Consider the following 22,326-nt stretch of genomic DNA (forward strand, 5'->3'; position numbering starts at 1 on the left):
ATTTTCTTATTTGGGCATGAAATGCGTTATTACCGAATATTTTTTTGTATTTTTTTTAAAACTAATATCCAACGTAAAACATAATCATTAGGTTTGTCCTCCATGTCCAAATCACATAACCAATCAGAACAGGAAAGTAAGATCATTTTTCAAAAGCTCAATTATCATCACTCATTACTTAACCTTTATAGTAACTGAAGCCCCCACCAACCAATCAATCAAGACTAAAATCGCCATATAGATTGGTGTGTGTGAGAATCCTATGATAAACATTGGTTAGACAAACTGATACAATTAATCCTTAAAAACAATAATGCATGTTTAAATATACTACTTTTTCATAAATATTAAGTTAACAGAGCTATGTTAGATGCACCGTCAATACAGTTAACCATACCGATAACATACAAATCCCATTACCAAAATCAGATTCAATAATTACCCAAAAGCTCATATTCTAGTAATATCTAATTCCATTATCAAGTTTGCATGATCTTCCACCTGCGAAGATCTAGTGTGCTTCCAAAGGTACGACAAACAAGAAAGTTCAAAAGTAGTTTAACCAAATTACACACCACAATGTCATAGTGATATAGCTAATCCACACATTAAGACAAGAAGAAGAAGAAGAACACACAAAAAAGGTAAAATCCAAAGTTCAGTCCTTAATGAATAACCTCATCTCCTGCAACGGGTGATCCTTGAACATCCTCGAGAGTAAGGATGAACCGGTCCATGAGCCTGGAAACAGTTGTGGGTATAGTAAGACCTGCCCGATCTCGGTGGACATGGGATTCTATTAGCCGAAAGCGCGCCGTACGAAATGTAATACTTCATCCTCTTCCAAAACAAAGATCTACGACTATACCCATTTCCATCTTCACCCTCTATCTCTTCTTCGTCACCTTCGTCGTCGTTTAAGTCACTGTAAAGTGACATTGAAAGCGGCCATTCCAAAGCATCACCCATCAGCTTCAAGCTCGTCTCTTCAACTTGGGCTTCCACTTTCGAGATTGAAAAGACAATGTAAGCGATGAAAAGGGGCAAGAGAAGCTTGGCGATAAGTGAACATGGAGAAGCCATTGTCATAACGAGTTGCAGAGCTTTGTTGAAGAAGAGGAAGGGGATGGAGTAGTGTAGTGAAAGTAGGTTTGGGGGTTGGTTTAAGGGGACAAATGGGGTAACGATGAGCAGAGAGGTGATTGGTTTACAGCTGTGATTTTCATCAATGCCCGCCTCCATTAAAGCGTGCTTCGGTTCCAGGACCAATCAGAAGGAGTTTGTCGTCTTCTCTGTGTTAGGGTTTAATGGTTTTAGATCTGTTTTTAGCCGTTGAAATTGTGATGTTTGTGGGTCCATCATACTTGGCTCAATCAGGGTCATTAAGTACAGTGTTTAGTTGGAATGTAGCATATGATAGGGGGACATGGTGCACATGCGACGGATGGGATGATGGAGAAAGACGCTGCGGGCCGCTAGCCAGAGGTGGTGGATTAGATTGGACCGCTTGATTCCTTCGTTATTGTTTGGTATAAATCAACATTTAGTCCCTAATTTGTCAAACATTTCACATGTTAGTCAATAAACTTGGTTTTAGTCAACTTTAATCCTTAACAACTTTTTCTCATTTTAATCCTTTCGATAACGTGATACTCCCATATTATTCAATGTGGCTCACTATTAATGTATGTATTATCAAAATGACTAAAAATACCTCAAAAACATAAATTCAAATTTTAACTTAATAAAAAAAATCAATAACTAAATTGATAAAATTATCAAGTTTAAGGATTAGAAATTTGCTTTATCCAAGTCGTGAATTCAAATTAAGTTAATAATGTTGCAATTTAGAAATGTTTTTTCTTCTTCTTATGGCTAAATACTCAATTAAGGTGTTGCCAAAAAAAATAAAGTCTAGTATTTGATGAATAGTTATAAGGTTGTAAATGGCACGGAACAACAAATCACTGCTAATGCAATGTGCTTCCTTTTGCAACAACAACAAAAACGAGTTAGATCATAAGATACTCGAGTTCGATTTGGTAAAAGTTAACACTCAATTTTATTTTACTCAATTTGAGCTCGAACTTTACTCGATTTCCTAATGAGCTGAAGCAAAATACTTGATAACCAACTAAAAAATATTACGTGCAACTTCAAAAAATAATATATTTAAATTTTATTTTGTTTAAATTAAAGTATTAATAACATTAATATTTATATGTTGTTTTTTTAAATACAATATAATGATTTTAAATACTTAAGGATTAAGTTCGAATTCGAGTTTAAGCTATAATCGAGCTAAGTCTAGGAATATTTTGAGTTCAAATTTTTTTAAATTCGAATTAAATCTTCTCATGTTAAAACAAACTCAATAATATTTAAATTTAACTTGGCCAATGGGTGATGGCACAAGTGGTTGAGATTCAAAAATTTGAGTTTGTAAGACCAAGTTCGAATCTCACCACTGTCACTCTTGGTGGGCAATCTCTAAAGTCCTATATAAATATCAATTGAGTCTTAAGTATGCCCTGACCCTAAACTAAGAGAGTCACCCATGATCTAAACTTTTATGTACAAAAAAATACTTAAATTCAACTCGACTCATTGCAACATTATCAATTCACATAAAAGTTTGAAGGTCAATCATTTAAATTAGTCGAATAAGGGTATGACGTTTTTAAATTTTGTTTAAACAATAACCTAACCTTTCAAAATAGTCAAATAAAAATATAATATATCAATGCAAAAGCAAAGAGGTCTAGTACTGAAACGGGGATGCCCATGAAAGAAAAAAGAGGTCCATGCACATGATTTGAACAACTTCCTTGAATCCAATCCATCCATCCAATTTGTGGGCCTAACCCATCTGTGATGGCTAACAACTTTCAGATGTCATTAGATCGGATGGTTGCTATGAGTGAATACAGTAACCCCCACATTATGGGCGTCACTATCTAACATAAAATATTCTTAAATCATAAATGAATTTTCACGGATGAACTTTCTTATTAGCTTTCTCAATTGTGTGCGGGAATATTTCAGGTACAACCTCTTTAATATATTATTAAAGAGAGATATTATTAGAAATATTATTATTTTTTAATATTTTTGATAAAATGTTATCTAAGACATTATTTTTTTTACTGAAAATGTTATTATTGGGTGTTACATAAAATGTTTAACATTTTCAATAAAACGCTATAAAAACATTATTTTTTCTAATGAAAATGTTAATTTTGAGTTCTACCGAAAATTAGTTATTGAAAATAATATTATATAATATTATATTATATTATATTATATTATATAGTTCGATTTAGAGTCATAAATTTTTAATATGAATCTATTTGAAAGTTTTTGAAAATATCATCCTTATCGACTTAATGTAGTATATAAGATACATAGAAGATAAAATATATAAAATTATTGAATTACATTAAAGTAATTTTTTTAATTAGTAAATTGAAATACTATAATATAATTAATCATTAACTTTATTAAATTGTTATAAAATAATTATTAAATTTATTAAATTTTAAGATTATTTATAATGTCACAACAATTATTTAATAACAATTTAATATATTGAATAAAATATTTAGTAAAAACTATCGTATAAACATACTTTAATATTTTTATATACTTGTATATATTTATATGAAATGGTAGCTAGTTGTATTGCAGTAGATTAAGTACACTTTTTTTTCTCTCCTTATATCTACGCTGTTACATAGCTCTGATAAAAAAAACCTAATTATCTTAGCTTTCTATGCTGCCACATCCCTCTGCCATTCTCTATCTTCAGAAATCTATCATCTCCATCTTTCTCATCTTTCCTTCAACCAACGAAAGCACGCTTAGAAAGAGTAAAACTTTTGAAGAATTGGGAATAGTTAAAAGCCCGTGTAATATTCAGTGGATGTTGATATACTGAAATCTTCGACAGAAGGTCACATGGTCATGGATAGGACGACGACGACGATGATGAAAACGGAAAAGCTTCCCATTCAATTCTCCGAGCCTGTTTTCCAGAGCTTTTCCACGACGTTTCCAGCTGAAAACGACTTCTTCAGCAATGTTAATTCACATAATACGACATTGATGACAGTCCAAGAAGCCGATAAATTGGCCTCAAGCAACAAGTTCACCGATTCAGTCGATAAGAGAAACATCATGGAAGCAACTAGGGAGATGATATTTCGAATAGCAGCAATGCAGCCGATTCGTATAGACCCGGAATCCGTCAAGCCTCCGAAGAGAAGGAACGTTAAGATCTCTAAAGATCCCCAGAGCGTGGCCGCTAGACATAGAAGAGAAAGGATCAGTGAGCGGATAAGGATACTGCAAAGACTTGTCCCAGGAGGCACTAAGATGGACACTGCATCGATGTTAGACGAAGCAATTCATTATGTCAAATTCTTGCAAAGACAGGTGCAGTATTTGGGACAAGCTGGCTTTAACATGCAAATGGACATTGTTGGGTTTCAAAGTGCAGCAATGGCTAATGTGGGTTTAGATAAGAGATGAGTTACTAACAATTTCATTGTTTATAAGTTCTGAATATTGATTCTTCATGTATCTTGCTGGCCACCTTATGTTTATGTTATATATTCATTAATTCAACCCAAAAACTAAGATAAAAATGGTACCATTGGAGCATTTATGTCAGCAAAACATGCAAAAATATCTTATAAAGTGAACATATTTGTCCAAATACCTTATAAAAAACAGTAACCTAACCAGTATTTATATTTTTTGTGCACGGTACATGCATAATATATTTATCCCGTAAAGGTCGAGATTCACCTCACTTCTTGTATCGATCATTCTCTGACACAGCCTTTTCTTTAATCATTTTATTCATCTACCCTCTTTTCCTTCTAACATGAATTATCATCTTCTTTGATTCATTTTCTTTGCTTTGTTAATATACACGAATTAACAATTATTATTGGCTTAAATATAAAACAAGTCTCAAGTTTTAGCGATTTTCACAAATAGGTGTCTAAATTATTTTTTGAATGATCTCAGCGCTTAATGTTACAAACGTTACCACTTTAGGTGCCAAAGTCGTCATCGACGTTAATTTCTCCCGTTAAGTTACATGTGTCATAATTTGTTAATTTTAAATTTTTTATTTAAAATAAAAAATAAAATTATATATTTAAAAAATACAAAATTTAAAAATAATCTCAAAACTTTGAAAACCTTCATTTTAACCCCTAAACCCACACCGGCCGCCACCCTTTGCCGTTGATGAAGCTCCACTTGATCTCACCTCCCCGATGACCAAAATTCCTATGAAATTGTGACCAATTTACAGTGAATCGACGAAGCTCCACCTAATCTCACACGATTTCGACGGCCATCAGCGACAACTACAACGACGTATGACTAAGAGGATGATAGGGATTACGTCGACGGTGGTGTCCGTGGCTGGAAAGGACAATGATGATGGGTTAGGGTTAAGATTTAAGGATTTTAGGGTTTTTTTATAATTTAAGAAAAATTATTGTTTTTATAAATATAATAATAATTTTAATATTATTTTTGAAAAATTAATTTCAAAATTATCATATTGTAACATGTGTCAGATAACGGAGAAAATTAGCATTGTTCACGACTCGACCCAAAATGATAACGTTTGTAACGTTAGGCACCAGATCATTCGAAAAATAGTTTAGGATCTATTCATTAAAAGCACTATAGTTTGGGCACTTATTTTATAATTAAGCCATTATTTCTTCTTCTTCTTTTCGTTTTAAGAAAATGAAGATGTTTTTAATTATTTATATATAACTTCCCAAAGCATCATTGGAATTTATTATAAGAAGCAATTTAGTAAGTTATTTTTATGAAATTGATAGGAAGAGAAAATATTAAATAATGGCATGGAGAAGAGGCTCTTGGGAGGTGAGGCTATAAATGAAGAAAAGATAGCAGAAATCCCCAGAAGCATTCAAATTAATATAAAAATGGTATTTTATATAGTAAACAAATAGAGTCATTAAAAGGGTTGGTTGGATTCAGTTTTGTTTTTGGTGGAAATGGACGCTTTAAAAGGGCGTTGGTGAAGGATACATGTGTTTACGTTATCCGGCATATATGATTTTTTTTATACATTAATGTATTGAATAATTATTTTTACATTTATTAAATTATTTAGAATATGGTCTAAACTGATAAAAGAAATAAACATTGAAAGTTAAAACTGTTTTTATGTCAATAAAAACGAGACACATTTGTAATTCTATTAACTATTTTACTGTCGGTGATCAAAATTATATTATTTTTTTATGAAATTAGTGACTAAATCGATTTTTATTAGTTTAGTGACCTAAACAAAATACGTTAAGAGTTGGAAGACTGTCTAGATACTTTACCATTTCAGTTAGTGGTATTTATTTATTCGTCTTTACACAACAAGCATACATGTACGTGGCAATCCAATTTCCATAAAGCTGGGCCTTTTTCTCGAGTTGGTTTAAGCAGAAAGTGGAGGGGAGGCATGGGAGGTTTTTATTTTCCAACAGGCACCTGGGTTTTTTATTTAGGTACTTGAGTTTTTATTTCGGAGAAAATGATAAATGCTACAGTGATGTTTGAATTCGATATTTTGAGGTTACGAGTTCGATGAGATATATTATTTTAATGAATCAAAATGTGTAGATTCTATGCGGATCATTAATTTATTGTAATTAATGCGATTCATCATTTTGATGTGATGAGTCCATTTATTTATTTAAATTGTAAAAATAATTTGACTTTTAAAACTTAATTAAAACTTAAAAATAAAAAAATTAATTAATTAAAAGTAATTGTTTATAGCCGTTGGTTAACAGACAACAACAACGGTCACTTGGGAAACAGTCCCTATGAAACTCATCACCTCGACGTAATGAGTTCCGCCGGATTAAATTTGAAAAAATAAATTAATTAAAAAGTAACATAATAATTTTATTAAAAAAATAGTGTTTACAAACTAATATGTACATAATAAAATTTATTTATATTTTTTTAAGTTCTTGACGATCTTGAGGAATAGTCGAATGATAATGGAGCGGGGCTCGTCGAGTTCGTTGGGGTCGTCGGCCTTAGTCGTCGTCGTCTTAATCTTTATCTTGGTTTGATTGTTCCAAAAGAGGTGTACTTAACCCACCCTGAGATCTACCTTTGAAATACGGTGATGGGCTTATGGTATTTGACGACATCATTGCCGTTATTAATTTGAGTTGGCTACCAACTTAGTTATATATACTGGTTCTTTTCCTCCTCTCTTGTTATGTCCGACTGTGAGATACTTGTTTTACTCATGAACTAGGGGGTGTTACCGTAGTAGTTGATCGAGCAACACCCAAGGCAAGTTACAGCACAGCAGTGTTTTTTTTTTTTTTAACAATTTACCTGCTTGACCACCCTAGGGATCAATGTTGATCTTTTAAGTGCATGACAAAGCACAATTTTGTTTTTATGTTCTATTCCTCTGGAATTTTCACATATATACTCAATATGTGTGGGGATAATATCACTATTTTGATATTATGTTGGAAGGTAGATGATTTCAAGCCTACAGGCAGAATGTCCCGGGGGGATATTCACCAAAACCAGGGCTGGCCTGCGAAACAAATTTGGCTCCCGACTGCGGCAAATTTTGGCTTCCGACGGTAGTTTCTCCGGATTCTACATAAAAAAAATGGATTAGAGTCGAAGAAAGGTCGGCCCACTCTCATCTTAATTGATTATCACCTGGACCATCATTTCAGCCCGATAGGATACGTAAGAATTTATTTTGAGATTTACGAAAATTTCTACAATACCAAACGAATTCGTAAGTGATAATTTTCATAAAAAAATATATTTTATTAAATTGACTGATCACTTTGAATATTTAAATATTTATCCGATTATTGTGTTTTATTCACCCATCTATTAACTTAATTAAAGATTAACGGTAAGCTGATTACATGTTAAGTTAACCACATATTTGACTAATTTTTTTAAAAGATTTTTTTTATTTGTCTGTGAAATATTTATATTTATAATTAAAATTAAATTTATAAAATATATAAATATTGAAGATATATACCATGCTACATATAAATATTAATAAAAATGATAATTTAACTAATAAAAAATATTTTCCTCTATTGATTTTCCCTTAATTGTGGATCGTTTCTGGTGGAGTTGCACACGGACTAAAATTACGGACTAAAATTTCAATTTAACTGTTGATGACGTTGACCCTTGTTTCATGATGAATCCTGTTGGACCATTTAGAGGTTTTGGTGGTACGACGCGCCCCTTTGGTAGGATGTAGGGAGGCTTGCATTTTGACGATGCGAGTATGAACACATAAATACACATATATATTGGAAACAACTTAAACGATGAACTTTGGCAATCTAAATCTTTTTTAGACTGAAACAGGGTTCCTTTTAACTTTTCTGGTATGAAAAACCAAGTTACTTTAGCCGTTTGCTAATTATGCATTTCATATTTAGCAGTGGGGTTATGCCTTTGGGAGTACAAGGCCATCGAGAGCAGACTGGCGGTACCGGCCATACTAAGAAGCCATGGAATTGCTGTGAAGATCACAATCTCGATTATTACTCTGATATGATTCAGTAATTCTGGTTATAGATCACGACAAGCGAACCATACTTCTCATTGTGTACAAATTTAAGTGTCTAATTAATATTTTTAACAGTGTGGTACCCGTCTTTACCAAACCCTTTTCACCCGGAACTTCGATGTTATGTCTTCAAGTTTCAATTGTTAAGCATATATGGAAATATTCTATTGTTGACATATGAAGGTTATCTCCTCGTGTTTAATACTCAATAGCTCAAAGGGCATTTAACCAAGAACACGAGCTTGAAATCTGCAGTCTCCTGCACCATTGAATGTAAAATGCTATTATACTTTACATGAAAAAGTAGGGAAGTCGATAAACCGGCAGGCATAACAAACAAAATACTCCATTGCTTAGATAATACCCGGTGGAAAAGATTTGAGCCCATGGAGATGATATCAAATTTACAGAAAAACTAGAAACCCTGGCAGGAGAAATAACTGCTGAGAAAACGCATGTGCGTATGGAAGAATGTAAACTTTGCTGAAGTCTTTGGAGTCTGTTCATCCTCTTTGCCTGACATCGAATTTCTCATTTCTTGAGCTTTAATCTGGGACGTTCTCAACTTTCTCAAGATCTTATCCATCGATGCTGATCTCTTCTTTTCTAATTTCATCTGATTGTAAGATACAGAAAATGCAGGAAAAGTGATTTTAAGAGATCTTAAACTACTGGATTTAGGGGGGAAATTTGACAAAAACAGAGTTCCTGTGTGCAAGTGAACCTCTAGTTTTCGTATGGCTGCCTCTGCTTTTGCTCTCTGCAAATTCTCCCATGCACTGATCTTCGCTTCCTCTCTTTGCAGCCTGCAAAATCAAGTTGAAAAGATTTTTTTAAAGAAAAAGCTCCTTTGTATTTCTGGCGCTTTTATTTCAGTCAACCACTTCCATAGTTTCTTTTGGATATTAGCATTAATTCACCCATGAAATCATGCAGTTCCATCTAGGAACTCAATGTGGAAATTTCCTCGTAACATTAAAGACTAGCATCGAATGAAAGAATTTAAACTATATTGCATCCAAGTTTGGATTCCAGGAATGTTGTTGGAAAGTTCTGCGCTCCCAACTATTGGAAGTTATTGGAATTCTTATCTTGTATGAAAAAAGCAGTGATCTTGGTCCCTAATGAAGCTAGTTAAAATTGCATTCTACACTTTATTAAGCAAAGAACATGTATTTTTTGGAATTCAAAATTCATATCATGCATTGATTGTGTTTATTTGTGAAACTTCCTTTTCTAATTGGATGTTGCAGGACCAAAATTAAGGAAGAATGCTAGAAACATACTTTGAAAGGCTTGTTGAAGCTTCTGAGATATCCAGGGATAAAGCAGAAGCCGGGGCATTGTTTCGGTAGAAGTCTTCGAAATCTGGTTTGCCTTTCTTGATTCTTCGCGATCCATGTCTTTTTGACCAGCCAGTAATGGTGGCTCGCTTGTCTATCTGCACTTCCCTGATGTCCAGTTTAGAAGGATGATCATTGTTGTCCACGGAAGGAATAGGAAGGATAGGAGGAGGTGACTGGCCAAATGAAGACCTCTCTCTCGGAGATGAATGTTTGCTACTCTCGTCTGGGCTCATTTGTGTCGCCATATCCCTCCGTGAAACTACACGATTGATCATCATTTCGGCATCCTTGATCTCATCGAGTTTTTCATCTGGAAATTTGTTCCAACATCAATAGTTCCAAGCCACAGACATGCAATTTCAGGCTAACATTTAAAGAGGTCCGAGCAAAGGCTCTATGTTTCTCGAACTCAGATAGTTAAAAGAGAAATGAATAGCGGAGCAACATAACTAAAGCTAGCATATGATTCTTCTGCACTCTAGTTTCAAAGTTCCCCTACCGGATGCATATTTAAGAAACTTCATCATTCACAATCATTACAGATAACATATTTAACTGAACTGGAATTGATTGTTAAATATCTTACTTCCAATTTGAAGTTCAATCTTAAAATTTGGTTTCTGTGGGGTTAGATTATCCTAATTAATGTTCTTTAGCTTCCATAATCAAATCAGAAGATAAAATCCCATGAAGCATTAGCAGCCTAAGTTGAAATGGGAAGCAAATGATACCTTGAGAGCTTGGCAATGATGTCTCACTAACCAAATCTGGCCATCCAGGTATAATAGCGGGTCCAGCCCCATTACTATCACTCTCCACCATACAAGACCGGTCGCCGTCACCATAGCCGCCGGGTGCAGAGGCGGAGACGGCAGCTCTACAACCAACATAATGAACGGAAACCCCATCAGCCATCAGAACCCCAGTTGAAAAAGGAGACCCCGCCATTAAATTCCGAACACCGCTTCCTCCAACATCAAGTAAGTTGAAAGCCATCCCCGGAGGTACAATCGGCCCGCTTTTAGACTTGGGACCCCTCTGCTGCTGATAGTTCACATTCTTGCTAACACCATAACCCAAAACGGGGCTAGAAATCCACCTCTCCGCATCTTCCCATTTCGAAGGCAACGTTCTCCCACTGTAAAAAGGTGTTAAAGATGAAGCACTAATATGTCTTCTGCTACCGCCATTACCGTTAACCGAAGAACGCGGAACTCGCTCCGAATTCCAACCTTTTTGACTCACCAACACGCCATTACCGCGGTAATCCGAAGCTCCTGGGCTAGGAAAAGTACCCAGATGGCTCAAAGAAACAGACCCTTTCTTCATCAACTCTCTCAAATCACCAGAAACAAAACCCAAGAGTCTTACCCTTTCAGCTTAGCTCTACACAGTGCTACAAAGAGCTAAACTTTGAACAAAATAATATTGGTTATTTTGGTTTGCTGGCAAGGATGTCCAAAAGGGTCATTGAGAAAATTAAAGAAATTGTTTGAAAGCTGACATTTTTTACTGTTCTTTGTAGCTAAATTATACAGTTTTTTTCTTTTTTTGGGCGCGGGGGGGGGGGGGGGGGTTAATTTATCCTTCTGGGAAAGCTACCCATTTTCTTGGGTACAAAGATTTGTTTGCATCCAAGACAAGCCTCATGAACGGTGTTGGTTCATTGAGATTGAAAAATGCCAAAACACTGCATCAAATCATTGCATGCAAAGGCTAAGAATGTTGACGAACTTTGCATTAAACGTTTTTAACTGGCTTAAAATCTGTATCTATCAAAGACAATGATATTTCATCGTTTTCTACGTATTCCTTCTTTCCTACTACTCGATGAAATCCCAGATATTCAAATAAAACCACACCAATAAGACAACCAAAAAGCCACCCGGAAGAGAAAAAAGAGTGTTACTGAATATATCCTACATGCTTGAGCAATGACCAATAAGAACAAGGAGGCTTTATATACATTTTTAAGACTATATATAACGCATTGTTCGTACTTTGGCATTTTCTTATGTTTGTTCCTTTTACAATACGAGAAATTGAAATGTTTTGCATTTATTATCTGTTTATCTTGCTCATTTTCATAATATTAGTTGCTTGTATTTACAGAAATTTATGTTTATGGGATTGACTCTTTGTGGATCGTTGCCTTCAATGACCAATAATTGAACAATGTAATTGCCAAAATAATAATAATCGAACTCTTTTCATTAAAAACTAATAATAATTGAAGTAGTTTTATAATACAGGATTTACATTTCTTAATTAAAAACAAAACCTTGTAATCATATCCAAAACAAGGGCGGATCCAATGTCTGGTCCCTCTTCGTCCCCAAGTATATCCGAACTTATATATATATAAAATTCAAACATAAATTGAAGTTTTCGTTTTTTACTGGCTTTAATAGAGTTGGCAAAACAATTACGTCCCTAAGTACTCAGAGTTCGTATGTAGTATTGCCTTCAAATTTTTTTTCTCATAAAATGTATTAAGTGATGCTAATAATAAAGGTATGTACGCGTTGTTGGTTGCGCGCAAAGTGTTAAAGGTATATATAAACCTGGTAAACTTGACAAGAATCCGATTATCCGAACCAATTTATTTAACCAATATTCGATTTAACCCGAATATGATAATCAAATTTGATCTGATACCTGACCCACACCCGATCCGAACCATACCCGATCCAAAATTTAGCGAAACCGAAAGCAACATGAACCGAAATTAACCCGAACTGAAAGTAACATGAACCGAAAGCAACCCGAACCGAATTTAACCCAGATCGAAAGAAATCTGAACCGAATTTTAATTAGATCCGAAAGTAAGCCGAAGTGAATTTAATCGGACCTAAAAAGCAATCCGAACGGAAATTAACCCGAATCGAAAGTAAAAATCTTATTGTAAGATTGAAAATAGTAACAAATAAAGTTTACTTATCTTACTTGTAATAGGAAAAAAAATTAGCTGACCCTATTTTCATATGTAATGGGGTAAGGGGGAGGTAGGATAGTAGGCTGCCCCCAACGCATTGAGAGCAACTTCCGTGGAAGACCTCCGTTATGAATTGCCCTCAGTGAGACTCGATCCTACGACCACAAGGTTAATAGTCTTGTGCTCTAACAACTGAGCTAGATGGGCAAGACTCTTGTAATAGAAATATTAGATTTATAATAAAAATAATGAAAAGTTTACTTATGTTACATAAGAGGAATATAAAAAATAAGAATCTTATTGTAAGATTGAAAGCAATAACAAATAAAGTTTACTTATTTTACTTGTAATAAAAATATTAGATTTATAATAAAAATAGTAGAAAAAAACTAAAGCAAAGGAAATAATATTAGATTTATAATAAAAATAATAATATAAATTTTACTTACGTTATGACTAAAACTTAACAAATAAAATTATGTATTATTTTTTAAAGTTTAATAACAAAAACATTAAATTTATAATTAGAAATAAATTTTTAAATAAAAATGTTTATTTATCAACTAGATAAACTTTTCATACAAGATGAATATAAAATTTTGATAACATGCTCTAACACGCATTATATGATCGTATTTGTGTTAAATTATCAATTTATAATCTATAAATGATGGTTTAGTTCAAAATATTGAATGATTGAAAATTGAAATTAGGCCCTAAATAATAAGATTAACAAACAAGAAGACATATTTTTACAAGAATATATCAATAATTATATATATATTTGATTAGACTGATAATCAATTCAACCGGAGAAATTGTTGTAACATTGTGTTTGAAAAAAAGAATTCCCCAAATAATCCACTCAAACAATTATTTCTCAGATGTTTGGAACAGTGTCTTAGAGAAGATCCCAAGATTATTGCACGTCTTCACCCCCACCAACCATTTTTTTTTTGCTCTACAAAGTTGAAGACGCATGGATTTCAAGAAAAAAATGAAATCGGATTGTAATCCATGCGTCTTTCCCTTGAGACTGTAAAAAACACCCTAGTTCAAGAAATAATTTGGTGAGACCCTAGGCTCTTATATTTCTTATCTCGTCTGTTTTGCAGCTGGTTCTTGTTTCCAGTTGGAAACGAAGTAATTGCCTCACAGCCTACTTTTCTAAGTAGGGATGAGAACAAAAGTTTCATGATTGGGTATGTATTTGCTCATAATATGTTTGTTGTATATGACTTTGTTCCTCTAAAACGGACTTTTTGTTCACTTTTGCGAAACGGGTGTCGGAAATCGGGGTAAGAAGCTAATCGAAAGGGACTTTTCTAATAGAAATTTATGTCAGTCGATGCATAATGGTCATTACAGGAATGAAAAGAGCAATACATTTCCAGAAACATCAATAGTGATACCTTCAAAGCAGGTGATTTTCGACTTTTTTAGAACCTGGATCTAGTGCTAACAAAGTTTCCTTGTGAAACAATTCATGCTGATTTTCTTTTTCCTAAATATACATCTCAGGTATCCAAATGCATGCTCAAATCATCTATAAAGATGGTGCATTCTTCATAGTTGATTTGCAGAGCGAGCGTGGGACCTTCATCGAGTAAGTTGATGAGCAGCAAGGAAAATATTTATCTATTTATTTATGCATGTTAATTTTCCTAGAGTTTGTCTAAAACAAACTATGTATAAGCAGCCATGGAGGAAGAAGATCTCGGGTACCCCCAAATGTTTCCACTCGTCTTTGTCCTTCCGATGTCATTGAGTTTGGTTCCGATAAGAAGGTACTAAATAACACCTAACTATGAATCTTACATCGTACCGCATGTTTTCTCCGACATGAACCTAGTCTTACATTCCGAGCAACGTTCAGGCAGCGCTCCGGGTAAAGGTGACGAGATCACATCCAAAGTTGGCTGAGAAGGAACCTGGTGAAATTCTTCAGGCAGTCTGAAAATTCCTAAGCCCGTCATTTGTATGACATCATAACATTGTACATCATTTATTTACAGTGATGGAGTGATTGAAATCAACTACATATTTTAGAAAGTTATATGTGAATATTTAAGGGTAAACTACTCAGTTAACCACAACTATGCAGCCCTTTTACTTTTGCCACCAATCTTTCAATTTTGTCAATCACACCATTTAACTATTTAATATGTTCAATCAGACCAGTAGCCGTTAATATTTAAGGAAATACTGATGTGGCAGTTAAAAAAAATTGGTATATTTCTACATTTAGTCCTTAATATTTATATATTCTCTCAATTTGATCATAATTTAAATTTAATTTAATAAATTAACCATTCAATCAGGATCTAACATGTGTCAACACAATAACATGACATGTGTCAATACATGATTAGAGGAGTTTTTTTATTAATTTAAATTTATTTAATTAAATAATTTTTTATCCAATCAGGAGGTGACACGTGTCACCACCCGATTGGGTAGAAAATAAAGAGGATGATTTTGCTCTTGGGTGAAATCAAACCTAGGACTAAATGTAGGATAAACAACCCTACAGCCACTGCACCAAACATCCACAATGGTTTATTTCTTACAACAAATTGTATTTATGTTTTTAAATCTTGATAATGGTAAAAGAAAATAGAAGTAAAACTAAATTAGAATTATTTTTTTAATATTTGATTCAAGTTAATCTATTAATAAATTAAGTATTGCTGATTTAAAAAATATTTCTAATATTTTACATCAAAATTGTTAAAAATATTTTTAAATACTTTTTTATTTTTTAATAATTTTGATGTAAAATATTTAAAAAAATATTTTTATAATCGGTAGTATTTAATTTATTAATAGATTAACTTGAATCAAATATTAAAAAAATTAATTATAATTTATTTTCATTTCTATTTTCTTTTACCATTATTAAGCTTTAAAATGATAAATAAATTTTTTTTTAAGAAACAAACTATTGGGGATGTTTGGTGCACTGGTTGGGGTTGTTTAACCAACCTTTGGTCCCAGGTTTGATTTTACCTAAAAGAAAAAATCATACCTTTATTTTCTACCCATCGAATGGTGACACGTGTCACATTCTGTTTGAATAAAAAAATTATTTAATCAAATAAATTTAAATTAATAAAATAACCACTCTAATCATGTATTGACATGTTTCACTAACGACATGTGTTATGTTCTTGTGCTGACACGTGTCAGATCCTAATTGAATGGTTAATTTATTAAATTAAATTTAAATTATGATCCAATTGAGAGAATATATAATATTAAGGACTAAATGTAGAAACATACCAATTCTTTTAACTACCACGTCAGTATTTTCATCAAATATTAACGGCTAGTGGTTTGACTGAACAAATTAAATAGTTAAGTTGTGTGATTGACAAAATTGAAAGATCGGTAAAAAAATAAAAAGGTCATATAGTTAAGTGGTCAATTGAGTAGTTTACCCAATATTTAATGATAGATTTTAGACACGACCAAAATACATGGAACGTCGAGGAAAAACTCGGGAAATGAATCACTGACATTGTTCCCAATTTTACTACAAACTCAGTGAACACTGAAAAGATGTAACTTGTCCAGTTATTACCATCAATTTCCATGCAACATTATCTTCAAATCCATCTATCTACTGATCTGTGGGCATTAAAATTCACGAAAGAAATACAATACCGGCCAGTATAATTTAGTTCGTAAGTTTAATGAAGTCTTGATGATTTGGACATTGACATTGAATATTATATTTTAAGAAAATATTACACAAAAATACAAGATTATTGAACTTCAACAGATGAAGACGAAGGGCTAGAGAGCCCATTTCTCATTGAAACGTGTCCCAGTTCTGGAAAATTGCCTTCTTTTTGCATTTTCATATAATATTATCAGATCAAGCATATGCTTGCACTGTCCACATGTTGTGGTTCCCATGGGGCAAAAATAAAGAATCCAGCACGTGAAAGGCTTATAGCGGTGAATGTCGGTGGTGGTCATAGCATGTGGCCGTACTAACGGTCGGTTCAGGTGGTGGTTAGGGGCGGTAGCAGTAACCGTTGGAGCATTAGATGGTGTGTTATGTTTCCAGTACACTGACTTGGGATAATATTTATCACTTATGGCATTGTTTGCTTCTTTTTTTCATTTTTGGTAATTATAAATGTATTTTTTCCAGATATATTTATTATTTCCATGAAATAGTAATGTTCGGCGATTAAATAGACCTATTTTCCTGCATACTTCACTCCGCTTTGCCGTTTCGCATGTGACCTGTTTTCATGTTTCCTTTTTAAGTTTTAATGTTAGGAAAATAAAATAAGTTGTGTACCGCTCCGATTTTCAGAATAGTAGTTCGAATAAATTCGAGTGGATTTTACAGAGGGGCCATTTAAAAGTGTTGGGTTGAAACTTGTTTTATTATAGTTTGGGCTTGAGCCCATCAAAGCTTAAAAAGGGTCTTTTTGATTTGTGCATGAAAGGAGGAGGACTAGGAGAGCAATTACCCCCTTAAATGTTTCAAAAGCTGAAATCCCATTCGATTTTGTAATGTCACCAGGGAAGAAACAAGGAAAAGTGAGCCTCATTTTCATTCCACCTTTGTCTCCTTATTCACCGTCATTCTTCATTTTTTCTCGTTGTTGAGCAAATGTGATAGCTTCGTGAACCCTTCCTTTCCATTCCGAAAATCTAAGGTAAGAAATAGAATCATCGTCTCTCAAGCTTCTAATCAAGATCCTCTTTTAGAGTTTTGGCTATGGGAAGGGTTTAGTGGGGGTTTATGATTTTGGGAACCCTATGAGGATTCTAGTTCGTTTTGATGTTTAGAGTTGTGTTTCTGACTCTCCTGAGCCTTTTGGATGATCTAATAACTCAAAACATTTGATTGTTCTAGTAAGAGAAGTGGGTGAGAGCTCTAGGAAGAATGACAAAGATAAAGAGATGTTGGGTGAACTTGAGATTGTTCCTACAACTCCTAGGTGTAAGTTTTGGTGCTTGTATAAGCTTATGAAGTATTTGGGGGTTAAAAGTATAAAACAAGAATTTGTTGTGGTTCATGCATAAAGTAATGAATTTAATGTTCTTTAATCATTAAATAAGCTTAAATACCATTTGGGGCCTTGGGGACACTTTAGAAGTGATTTGGGAAGTTTTTTTATAGGAGAAATAGAGTTTTTAGGTAGAGGGTATCGAAACTGTAAGAATAATATCGATAATGTCTATCGTGAAATGGACAAAATTCAAATAGTGTGTGAAGAGAGTATTGATACCACATCAATGAGTATCGATACTCGGGACCTAGTATCGATACTCGGGGACTTGATCAGATTCTAGTAAGCTATTTTGGTATCGATACTCGGGACCTAGTATCGATACTCGGGGACTTGATCAGATTCTAGTAATCTATTTTGATATCGATACTCATGAAAGTATCGATACCGATGGTAGAGTATCGATACTCCCAATAGGGATATCAATACCAGGTAATTTACAAAATATCAAATGCAATTTTGGTACCGATACTGGAGGAAGTATCGATACCATAGGAGGGGAGTACTGATACCCACTGAGGAGTATCGGTACTATCGTGAAAATGTTAGGCTATAAGCTAGGCTTGGATTAGAAGGACGAAATCAAGGGGTTTGGTGAGGGAAACCTTCTAATAAGCTTACAAGTGGAAACCTTAATGAATTGTGTGATAACATAAAATCTTTACGAGGTAAGATTCCATAAGATTTATGCCTTTATTTGTTGCTTGGGAAAACATAGAGGACACTTGAGTTACTTGAATACTACGTTTGTATAGTTGAGTAAGGGATTATCCGGATATATCCAAATCAGTGCTTGGGCACTTTAAATGCTAGTTGGATGTCGTGTCAATGCTGAGTGGCCCAATCATATCCCAAGTACTCTAGAGGAGTAGACTAGTCGGTCGAAGTTCTAATGCTATGTGACCCAGACCTAGCTTAAAGGATAGAGAGAAGATGATGTTGTGTGACCTAGGTCTCGCCTAAGGTTCTTTAATAAGCAAGAGGGGTGTGAGTTTCATGATACTAAGTGACCCCAAGCTACACCATGATGCTTACTTTTGTTGTTGTTATAGTGTATACAAATGTTCATGACCATACTTGTAACATGCTTATATGTTTGATGCATATAGTAAAGTAGGGTTATTTGTGTCGCATTGAGCTTGTGAACTTAGTGTATAGAATGTGTTTTCGTTTGCAGGTTCTTATGTGCCAATCGATGAGCTCATCATCGAATTTTGGATCTTTTAGACTCGATCTTTTATCAGAGTACGTCTCGAATATTGTAGAGGACACATAGTATCATAGACCCTAGATATTTATTTATTTATTTGAGTTGTAAACTCTATTTTTTTTACTCATGTATTTTTTAAGATTGTTGAAGGGAACTCCCCGTGTTTAAATACTTATATTTTGTAACCGTCATATATGTTGATATTCTTTATTACAATAATATGTTATTTTGGTTAAGTATTTTTTAAAAAAATGATTAGCCACATAAATGGTTCAGTATAACATTTTAATTCTTTGAATTTTGAGTCAAATCGAATTAGGGTGTTACATGTTAACATGAACATTATTGTGTGTAGACATCCGTTTTTGACCGAGATTAAAAAAATATTATAAATATTAATTATATATTATTATTAGTATATCATTAATATTATTATTACATTTTTGTTGCAGGCCTAATATAACCCGAGCCTAAACATCCATGATTGCAAGCAAGGAGGAAATGCTATGGTGAGGGACTTCCCGAAGCATTATGCTTAGTGAACCATATCGGATGGCGATGATGTATCCATATTTGGCGGTAGCCATGTTTGGGTGGATCATAACTCTGTGTCAAAATGTAATGATGGTCTGGTTGATCCCATTCATGGGTTCACCACAATCACCATATCAAACAACTATATGACTCACCATGATAAAGTCATGCTCGTGGGGCACAGTGATTCCTATATTCAAGACAAGAACATACAAGTCACAATAGCAAAGGGGAGGGGACAAAATGTCATTAATAATGAGCCAACCACTACATTGAAAAAACGTTAAGAAAAACAAAATAAATCCCGAATAATCCAGTATTCAACCTGTTACAACCAGATTTCATCGATCAAAGTCATCACCAAATTATTGACTTGCAACCATAAAAGGACAGAGAACAACAAGCAATAAAAGGGGAGATCAGAGGAGAAAGAGAGGCCAAAAAATATCACAAATACAAACAGAGGAAAAAAAAGCTCAGATTGGAGGAAAAATCTTGATCATATTCAAAATACTGGTAACAGATAGGGGGTTTATTTTTCTTCGAAAAGAAAACAATTGTAAACAGGGGAAATATTCCATCCCTCCATTCGAAAGCAATAAAAGCATTTTGAGGTATTACTAGTTTTGTTTTCAATTTGTTGCTTTATTTGTTTTTTTATTTTCAAACCCAAATTAGCAGTAGAACAATCTGTTATTTATTAAAGTAATTAATCCAAAGGAATCAATGCATGTTTGATCATAAGAAAAATAAGTAGGTCGATATAAGATAATAATAAAAAAGAGGGATTTGGGTTAATTTACCTGAATTGTGCGAGTTCCAGTGAAGTCTCATTGACTCCATTACTGTTCAGGTTCTAAGAAGAAGAATTGATGTTAGTCTTGGTAAATAATTTTTTTTCGAAACGGAAAAGAGCGAGATAGAGAGAACTTACCTTGATCGTGAGACGAGCAGTTGTGGTTTGGCTTCGAGAGGTTTAGGGACTGGTTTTGGTCATTTAGAGGTCGATTGAGAGGGTTTCAGGGTTACTATGTTATGGGTGTCCTCGTTGGAATCAAGACCATTAGAATAGAAGAGGTCTCTTGGTTAGGTCTAGGCTTGCTCGGTCGTTTTGGTGACTGTGAAGAGAGAATAACGTCGGTAAGTACATGGTGTGAAGGACCTTGGAGCTTCCAGTTTGAAAAGAAAATAAGAGAACGATTTACTAAGTATTAAGTTTAGTTTAGCTTACCTTACTAGTGCATGGTAATCGGTTTGGAGAAAGAAAGAGTCCAAGGAAAAGGAAGGGGTTGAGAGCAACAGAGAAGGAACCAGGCGTAAGAAAAATAAAATGGGTTAAAATTGGGTTAGTAATATGACAATAATTGTTTAATATTCTAAGGCTAAAATTGGGGGTTAATCAAACCCACGTGGGTGGCCACTCTATTTAGTGTTTTATAACTTTTGTTTTTTTTTTAATTTATGGTTTTAACCTTAGATTTATTTGCTTACCACGTGTATGGCTCCAAATTCATTTATCTTTGTTAGTTAGTGCCCAAAGTTAATTACTATTGTTTGTACACGTTTAAAATATAAAATATTGCATTAAACCTAGTCAAATTTATGTGTTATTGAATGATATAATAATAATAATATGTTTAAATTAAATCATATGTATATATTTTATTTTATTTACGCATGTATATATTTAATGTTTATTTCTTTTGTATGATATTTTGTTATTATTAGTTTTTTATTGTTTATAAATTACATATATAGTTTTATTCATTTTGATTTATAAATTAGGTACAAGGCATCTTTTAATTAATATTGTATGTTATCTTCATGTGCATAACTCGACATTATTATATGTTATACTAATATTTGATTTTGTACATAATATTTATAAATATTACATATTAGTCATTGATTTAATGTATTTGTGTATTTTTGATATTATTCGAATTTGGCTATGATGTTTGTAAATATATCATTTTAGTCCTTGTTTTAATTTGGTTTAATTGTGATTTAGCCTTCAAGTTTTTGATTTGTTGCACTTTAGTTCTAAATTTCATTTTTGGATTATTTTCATTTTAGTACATGTGTTATTTAATGTTTGTAATTTTTCTTTTTGGTTTATTAACCCTTTAAGTTTTTGTTCTAATTATTTTGGTTCTTATAAGTTTAACTACTTATTTTATTTTATTTATTTTCTTTAAGTTATTAATATGAAGTAAATTAATTAAATTTCAATAAACAAATCATATTTTAACTTGATATTTGATTCATGATTTTCACCATTACGTCAACGTGTAAGCCACACAGTACCAATTTTGGGCGCTGTGGGGGTGCTAATCCTTCCCCACACGTAACCGACTCATGAACCCGTTTTAATCGAATCTTTGAAAAATGCAGACCAATTTTTGCCTTAAAAAATGCTTTTTCATAAAATTGTTTTTAAAAGACATTTTTAGGTATTCAACCTACCTAGTCCAAAGGTTAATGGTGACTCTATCCAAATTATTTCAAATTAATCCAAAATTACCTATTTTTCAAAATTTAAATACTATTTTTAAAAATAATTAAACGATCGTTTGAACCGAAAAAACGGTTACGACATTGTGGATTGTGGTCTTCTATCACCATCCCTC

The 22,326-nt window shown here is 33.3% G+C and overlaps 3 protein-coding genes and 2 long non-coding RNA genes across 6 annotated transcripts; 2 read left to right on the forward strand and 3 right to left on the reverse strand.

The window, feature by feature from the left end:
* Nucleotides 1-430: 430 nt before the first annotated feature.
* Nucleotides 431-1,280, reverse strand: LOC120130512 (protein RALF-like 34). Its single transcript, XM_039147742.1, has one exon. The coding sequence runs from the start codon at nt 1,240-1,242 to the stop codon at nt 679-681; it is 564 nt and encodes a 187-aa protein (XP_039003673.1). The 5' UTR covers nt 1,243-1,280; the 3' UTR covers nt 431-678.
* Nucleotides 1,281-3,957: 2,677 nt separating this feature from the next.
* Nucleotides 3,958-4,530, forward strand: LOC120131034 (transcription factor HEC2-like). The gene has a single exon (XM_039148143.1). The coding sequence runs from the start codon at nt 3,958-3,960 to the stop codon at nt 4,528-4,530; it is 573 nt and encodes a 190-aa protein (XP_039004074.1).
* Nucleotides 4,531-8,875: 4,345 nt separating this feature from the next.
* LOC120130511 lies at nt 8,876-11,460 on the reverse strand. Of its 2 annotated transcripts, XM_039147741.1 has the most exons (5): nt 10,713-11,460; nt 10,171-10,291; nt 9,922-10,086; nt 9,360-9,441; nt 8,876-9,251 (listed from the first exon to the last, which is right to left on the reverse strand). In XM_039147741.1, exons 1-5 carry the CDS (start codon nt 11,308-11,310, stop codon nt 9,051-9,053), a joined length of 1,167 nt encoding a protein of 388 aa, XP_039003672.1. In that variant the 5' UTR covers nt 11,311-11,460; the 3' UTR covers nt 8,876-9,050. The 2 variants fall into 2 exon arrangements, with proteins under 2 accessions (XP_039003672.1, XP_039003671.1); XM_039147740.1 differs by having other exon boundaries at nt 9,922-10,291.
* A 2,584-nt stretch (nt 11,461-14,044) lies between these two features.
* Nucleotides 14,045-18,538, forward strand: LOC120130513. Its single transcript, XR_005516844.1, has 6 exons — nt 14,045-14,118; nt 14,285-14,339; nt 14,438-14,522; nt 14,616-14,703; nt 14,793-14,894; nt 18,528-18,538. It is a non-coding gene; the product is annotated as an uncharacterized LOC120130513 (long non-coding RNA).
* A 1,960-nt stretch (nt 18,539-20,498) lies between these two features.
* LOC120130897 lies at nt 20,499-21,007 on the reverse strand. Its single transcript, XR_005516875.1, has 3 exons — nt 20,928-21,007; nt 20,631-20,814; nt 20,499-20,552 (listed from the first exon to the last, which is right to left on the reverse strand). It is a non-coding gene; the product is annotated as an uncharacterized LOC120130897 (long non-coding RNA).
* Nucleotides 21,008-22,326: the final 1,319 nt, after the last annotated feature.

This window comes from Hibiscus syriacus, unplaced genomic scaffold (genome assembly GCF_006381635.1).
Source record: "Hibiscus syriacus cultivar Baekdansim isolate YM2019G1 unplaced genomic scaffold, ASM638163v2 tig00110548_pilon, whole genome shotgun sequence".
In the NCBI taxonomy this organism is placed as follows: Eukaryota; Viridiplantae; Streptophyta; class Magnoliopsida; order Malvales; family Malvaceae; genus Hibiscus; species Hibiscus syriacus.

Excerpts from the sequence above, each read along its gene's own strand:
- LOC120130512 (XM_039147742.1), bottom strand. The coding sequence starts at position 1,242 with ATGGAGGCGGGCATTGATGAAAATCACAGCTGTAAACCAATCACCTCT.
- LOC120131034 (XM_039148143.1), top strand. The coding sequence starts at position 3,958 with ATGGTCATGGATAGGACGACGACGACGATGATGAAAACGGAAAAGCTT.
- LOC120130511 (XM_039147740.1), bottom strand. The coding sequence starts at position 11,310 with ATGAAGAAAGGGTCTGTTTCTTTGAGCCATCTGGGTACTTTTCCTAGC. Across the intron at positions 10,292-10,712 it reads ATCATTGCCAAGCTCTCAAG|ATGAAAAACTCGATGAGATC; the intron begins GTATCATTTGCT and ends ACAAATTTCCAG. Across the intron at positions 9,252-9,359 it reads CAGCCATACGAAAACTAGAG|ATGAAATTAGAAAAGAAGAG; the intron begins GTTCACTTGCAC and ends TCTTACAATCAG.